The sequence below is a fragment of the Vespa velutina genome, chromosome 23, assembly GCF_912470025.1.
Source record: "Vespa velutina chromosome 23, iVesVel2.1, whole genome shotgun sequence".
Lineage (NCBI taxonomy): Eukaryota > Metazoa > Arthropoda > Insecta > Hymenoptera > Vespidae > Vespa > Vespa velutina.
Genome location: NC_062210.1, coordinates 2015704 through 2022672, shown reverse-complemented (window position 1 = coordinate 2022672; position 6969 = coordinate 2015704). Strand labels below are relative to the sequence as shown.

Below are 6969 nucleotides of genomic sequence, written 5' to 3'. Positions count from 1 at the left end.
CTACCAGAAACTTTGTCCGAATCCAATCTGAAAGAAAATCATTCGCGTTAATTAAATTGAAATATTTCATTAGCGTTAATTCGTGATTAAGAAATTAAATGATAATTTTTGTTAAGTGATGTTCTTTTTTTCGTGAAACGAAAAAAAAAAAAAAAAAGAAAAAGAAATGAAATGTGGCGGAAAGAAAATGTAAAAAAAAGAAGAAAAAGAATTGAAATTGAAGAAAACTTCTCTCCTCTGTCTCTCTCTCTCTCTCTCTCTCTTTCTCTCTCTCTGTCTCTCTTTCTCCTTTCTCTCTCTCTTTTACTTGGATTTTATCTGTGAGCATTACCACGCCACCTTTAAGACTTACGACTGTACTCAATTTTCTCAATTGATGTCGCGCACTCGGCTCTTAACGTAATCCTTCGCAATTAATGGGAACTGTAAAACGGGGGGAAAAAAGGGGGAAATAATCGCGAATATCGTAGGAAGGAAGGATTCTACGGATTCTTCATTGGTTTTTGTCTCTCGCAAATTCGAGACGAGAGGAATCGATGAGAATAAGAAAGTAGAAAAAGGGTCAAAAGGGAAAAAAGATGAGAACGAAGTAAGAGAGATATGTATGCCTATGTACACATATATATACATCTATATATAATTCTATATATATATATATATAGTCTGGATATTCGTACATTGCTTTACCTTTCTCCTTCTCCAAAGTTTTATTTCCTTTTCGGTGGAAGGAACACCTGCGACTCTGCCTTTCGAACAAAAAAAACAAAAAAAAGAACAAAGAAAAAAAAAAGAACAATGTCATCGAGTCGTCCTTCGAGTAAATTTTTCAGAAATTTATAGTCCAACAAGAAATTCAAGAATATCTTTTTCCAAACCATCCCCGCCATTTCTCTTCTTGCCAACCTCCCATCTGTACCATCAACCTTGCCCTATACCGTCATGCATCCCCCACTCCAATTTCGTTCGAACGGAATAAGAAAAGGAAGAGAAAAAGAAAAAGAAGAGAAGGAAAAAAAGAAAAAGAGGCGATCATCCGAAATGACGATTCGATCGAAGAATAATTTTAAATGAAAGAAAATATTTTCTCTCTCTCTCTCTCTCTCTCTCTCTCTCGCGATTGCAATTTCGATGAATGAATTTTGTATGGACGGAAAGGAAAAAAAGAAAAAGAAGAAGTAGTAAAAGAAAAAAAAAGAACCATTTCAGACATAAAATTCTAGTTACACGAGTAACTAGTTGGAATTTTCATGGAAGAACGTTGAACCATCCTTGACACGAGTATTTTGCTCTTTAACGTTACTCCGTTAATGAGATCTTGTTACTCGTGGAGTCTACTTTGCTAAATCGTTTAAAGCTTCGATCCTCCTAAAATTTGTTTTTCTTCATCTTCTTCTTCTTCTTCTTCTTCTTCTTCTTCTTCCTCTTCTTTTCGTTTTTTATCAAAACCAAAGGGAAAAAATCGAGAAACGTTTGATGGGATACCAGACGTTTCTAAACCTTCGACAGAGATATAAAAAATATCGAAGAGTTATGTGCAATTTATCGCACATTTTTTAATGAATACCGATATCAACGAAATTCAGACAGGATATTGTATTCTTTTTGTCGCTATTATCCAACGTTAATTATGGATTAAAAACGTTGGTTAGATATCGACGAAATCACGGATTCCAAAAGTTTATGAATCAAGCTGTGGTTTAAAGGGAATATCTTTCTCGATAACTTTATTATCCTTTACAACGATAGAAAGGAAAATGCGAGAAAGAAAAAAAGGGATCGAACATCAGTAAGGAAGATTTCGAATAATAATGAAAGAACTCTTCCGTGGGAAAAGTGGAATATTTGAAAAAGTTCGATAGAAGAGTATCTATGCCTTTTTACTGAAGTTGAAACTTCAATGCGACTTTTCGAAAACAGACGGATTCTCTGCTTAGCTAAAGGAAAACTTTAGCTTGGAGAAAATTATTCAGTGTGTTCAGAAGTACGCCGTTCACTTTTCGTATATATGTACGTGAATAATACATGATTGTCACAACGTTATACGTGTCTTATCGTTCACGTAAATTTCACGATATCGCTTTACCTTACGCCCGTTATTTTAGAGTATGACAAACGAAAAAGAAAGGAGATAAAAGATATATATATATATATATCTTTTAGAAAGATTTCACGAGCTTAAAAAATCCTCACGAAAAAAGTACAAAAAATCTCTGTAAGATACGCCACGTAACTACTAGATACTGGTTTGCAATTTATGCGGGTACATTCAATGAATTTCTTCTTCAATGTCATTTGAAAAAAAAAAAAAAAAAAAAAAAAAAAAAAACAAGAGAAACAAAAAGAAAAAGAGGAAGAGAGAAAAGATTAGATTTTTATAGAACACGTTTTTGATCTTGGTTAGAATAAAAAAGATAAAAATAACAGGTTAATATTATCTAATCGTACAGAATTATTATTATTATTATCATTATTATTATTATCCTGTAAATATCTAATGATAGTCAAATATTGATAAACTTTCGTAAATAAATCTCGATGAAATTCTCGTTGATATATCAATAGTCGTTTAGTTCGAAAATGTCTAGAAAATCTATCGTGACAAAGCCTCGACAAATGTGTTCTTTTAAGATTGATTGCTACGTATTGTTTACAAGCGATTACACACTGTGGATTCACCTTTGCGAATGTGGGATTCTGCGGCCTCGGAAATTCTCGCACAGCCAAACCCACTTTTGCAATGCCAAGCTCCATTGGTCTTGCCTCAGGACTACTCGAGCGAAGACCATAATCTATTCCACCGAATCCACCCAGCTGCAACTGCATCCCTACAAAATATCATTCGTATACGGTTAAATATAATGTAATAGGATGTTTTAACAAGTGAAATTATTAGATATAATTTCTCTTAGCATTAAAGGAGGGCTAATTTTGAAGGAAGTATTACCGGAATAAGGTGTGACACTTGTTTGTAAAGGACGAATTTGAGTCGGTTGTTGGAAAGTTTGTGCAAACTCCATCGTAGTAGGAATGTTCGTAGGTATGCCAGTTGATATGGTACCGGGTATAGCCGCAGAAATGCTGGCAGGTATGCTTCCAGGTATACTGTTGGGAATACTTGCGGAGAGACTTCCTTGTAGACTGCCTGACAAACTTTCTGGATGGTTGGAATCTTCGTAAAAGAAGGAATCATATTTCTTTAAACATGTCAAATAATAATCAATATGTGTAGAGAAAAGAAAATTCGTAAGCTAATAAAAAGAAATGAAATGAATTTTCGAAAAAAAAAAAAAAAGAAAAAAAAAAAATAATAATAATAATAATAATTCCTTACCCAGCGTTAAACGTGATGACATCGTAGGATCTAAATTCAAATAAGACGTCTTCGGAATATAATTGATATTTTCCATAGGATTAGCCACAGAAGATAATGTGCTAATTGGCAAAGTTAATTTTTGCTCCGTAGGGATTGCCATTGGAACGTAATTAAAGGTCCCAGATTGTAATGGTTGAAATGGTAAACTACGTTTCCCTTCTCCTTGTAATATATAATTCAAATATGTATTTTGCAAATTATTTTTTAACATGTCTTTCGTAGAATCCTCTGGCATTACATAATCAACTATCTTACTCTGAACGTTATCCTTTAAATTTAATCTCGTTTCGGTTGGTAATATGTAATTTACCATGGCATCCTGTACATTATTTTTTGGTTCCCTCGATATTAAATAATTTAAGAGTGAACTCGGAATGCTACTAGTCGGGCTATTTTGTATATTTATAACACTCTTTTCCAATGTATTCTTCCAAGAGTTTTGTAAGTTTAACAACGTATCTTGAACACCACTTTGCTGGATGGCAGATAAATTGACAATATCTTGATAATTGTCACTTTTTAAATTGGTTAAAGGAAGAAATGCATTATCCTGATTACTTGTTTTTAAAGCGGCCGGTAAATCTAATATACTTTGTTGAACGTTGCTCTTTGATAGTTCGTTTGATTGATCTTTTACGTTCTTATAAAATCCATTTTGAAAGCTGTTAGGAACGAGCGTAACAGACAACGACGAAGACGGGCTTATCGCGGACATTTGTTTGTCGCTTGAAATGATGGAACTAAAAATATATGGAAAAAAGAAAAACAAAAATGGAGATACATTTAACGTCGAATTTTTATCAAGAACGATGTTTTCTTTTTTCTTTTTTTTTTTATTAAACCACCAACGCAAGATATAAATGATCTTCTTGGATGACAACGAGGTCACGTCGTAAGGCACCGAAGCGAACAATAAATCTTGACATTGCTATTACTTACTTTCCATCGAAAGAACCTACGGGAGATTCAGTGACCGTATCGGATGAGTTTGAAACTGTGGTCAGGGTCATCCGGATATGAGTATCATCGGATGAGTATTGCTTTGGCGTTGCTGACATCGAAGGCATCGTAGGAAGTAAAATGTTTGTCGTACCGGATGCCGCGTTACCTAACTGTATTGCAATGCAATTACACTTATTTTTTTTTTTTATTTACACCATTTAATCATTCGCCTGAATAACAATCATTTGTTTTCATTATCTTTTTCGATTATAAATAATACGATGCATTGGATCTTTCCTTTCTTTTTCATTTTTTTTTTTTTTCCTTTGGAATAATTTAATGCACAAATCATGCCACGATATTTTCCTTTTCTCTTTTCTATAATTTTTCTTTTTCTCTCTCTCTCTCTCTCTTTTCTTTTTCTTCTCTTTTTCTTCGTCCCAACGAAAAAAAAAAAAAAAAAAAAAAAAAAAAAAAAAAAATGTTCTATCGAATTTTTCTACCAACGGTGAGAATAAAATTAAAAAGAAAATAAAATGACATGATTCCGACGAGAATTAAATTATCAAGCTGACGATGAACATACATTATGTGTCTTTGGCTTTCATCGATGTGCGTACATTAAATCGTTGGAACATTATTTAATATCCATTGCTTTATAAATACGAAAGAAAAAAAAAAAAAAAAAGGAAAAGAAAAAAAAAATAGAAAGTAAATGGATAGACTTGGAAATAGTAATGGAAGAATTTTTAATTCGATCTTGCAAAAAAATTCATACGCGAGAGCAAATAAACGATCGCAAATCGAATTGAACGAATTCACTTACCGTTTTCAACTCAACGTTTGGTCTCGACGTCGTTGTAATCATCGTAACCGACTTCTCTACGATTTTCGGCTCTGTGGTTGAGGAGGAGTGAAGTTCGGGAATAGTTTGCGTAGTGGCGGAGACAGTATCTTCCGCTAATGGCTTGTGGGTAGCAGTCAGTGTCGTTGACAATGTCGTAGATGTTTCCGTGTCCAATGGTAAAGTATTTTCATCGAAACCATCGGGTACCAATGCGAAACCAAGACCATGATTTCCTTTTAAACGAAACGAAAAACTTCGTTATAGCTTCGTTGGATAAAATGACGGAAGGAAGGAAAACAAAAAGAAAAAGAAAAAAGAAAACATACTTCACGTTCAAAGTAATCTACGTTTTCCAAAATTAATTCGTTTTGAAAAAACAAAAAATAATTGTCGATTTTGCTATGACGCGCATGTAAACTTTCGGTGTACGGGGAACATTATTAGAGAAAATAATTGAAAGACTTAAAATACTCGAATAAAATTAAAAGTATCTCTCTTACGTTAAACTCTTAAACGAAAGCTAACATGTAACTTCGAAATTAGAACTTTGAAATCTCTAAATATAGAAGTTAAATTCTAACTGGCCGTAACTATAAAATGGTTTCTTACGGTTAACTAAGAACTAACCGTATTTCAAGTAATTGGAAGGCTCGTCGAAGGGCAAACGTTGCCGAGTTTCTTTCTCGAGTTCTTCGTACGTGTCTACCGTCTTCCCGTAAGGTCCCGAACGATAGGACGTGATCCATGTAGGTGAATGTCGAAGCTCGTTCGGGAAGTAATTACGAGTTGATTGTAGATAGGATGGCAATCGATTTTTGAAATGTTCATTATGAAAGGCATATTCATTTCCAAAGGAAGCACGAGTGATCTGAGGGGAACTTGGATGACCAAAGAATGACGATGATGATGATGATGATGATAATGATGATGATTGTGAATTTTGGAAAGGTGATTCGCGATAACTTGGAAAATTTTTTAAGCTCGAATAATTTCTAAACGGTGAATGCTCTCGATAGGATGTAGGTTGACGATAGGTACGGATCGATTGGCCAAATGGTTGTTCTCGAAAGGGTCTGTGCTGTTCGTGATAGGGTGGATACTGACGAGGTCCTTGATACCCGGGGAAGTTTCTCTCGTAGATGGACCTTCCGTTTTTAAACGCATCGACGAACGCCACCACGCTTGCTACGATGAACATCTGAGAGATAAAGATAGAAGATCAAGGGAAAAACCATAGGTAACACTCACAACAGTTCTTATTAACCAACGATCACCACTCACCAAACTTTTCTTGTAACCCTTCATTGAGAACTTTGTTTTCTTCTCTCCTTCTTTTTACTTCTCTTTCCTTTTAATATTTTTTTTTTTTTTGGTCTTTCTTTTTTTTTCTTTTTGTTATTCTTTCCTTATCTTATATCAATCAATACAAACGATAATCTAAGAGTTACGATCACCGGATGAAAACTGTCAGTGATCGAAAGAATCGACTTTCTTATATATCCGCTCGAGAAGAGAGCAAATAATACTTCTACGCTTCCAAGCTTCTTCTAAATCCAGTTTCCAACTTGATTTATAATGTCTTAGACGCGTCTTGCTCCTTTCTCCTTTCTCTCTCTCTCTCTCTCTCTCTCTCTCTCTCTCTCTCTCTCTCTCTCTCTGTCTGTCTTTCTAGTAGCCCAGCGGTCTTATCCCATATATGAATTACATACATACATAGATAGATAGAGATACTTATTCGTTTCTCTCTAAAAATTCTAATTGTTTAAACTCTTCAATAATGTTAATGAGATTTCTTTGTTATTATACT

At 34.2% G+C, this 6969-nt stretch overlaps 1 protein-coding gene across 1 annotated transcript; it reads right to left on the bottom strand.

The window, feature by feature from the left end:
- Window positions 1–6467, bottom strand: LOC124956834 (mucin-3A-like). The gene is made up of 8 exons (XM_047513140.1): window positions 6444–6467; window positions 5790–6360; window positions 5142–5395; window positions 4313–4485; window positions 3332–4113; window positions 2945–3169; window positions 2677–2825; window positions 1–27 (listed from the first exon to the last, which is right to left on the bottom strand). Exons 1-8 carry the CDS (start codon window positions 6465–6467, stop codon window positions 1–3), a joined length of 2205 nt encoding a protein of 734 aa, XP_047369096.1.
- Between the last annotated feature and the right edge of the window lie 502 nt (window positions 6468–6969).

Bases quoted from the DNA above. Each gene is read 5' to 3' on its own strand.
- LOC124956834 (XM_047513140.1), bottom strand. From the start codon at position 6,467: ATGAAGGGTTACAAGAAAAGTTTG. The intron at 6,361-6,443 runs GTGAGTGGTGAT...TTTATCTCTCAG, and splicing joins AGGGTTACAAGAAAAGTTTG to ATGTTCATCGTAGCAAGCGT. The intron at 3,170-3,331 runs GTAAGGAATTAT...TCTTTTACGAAG, and splicing joins GTCATCACGTTTAACGCTGG to ATTCCAACCATCCAGAAAGT.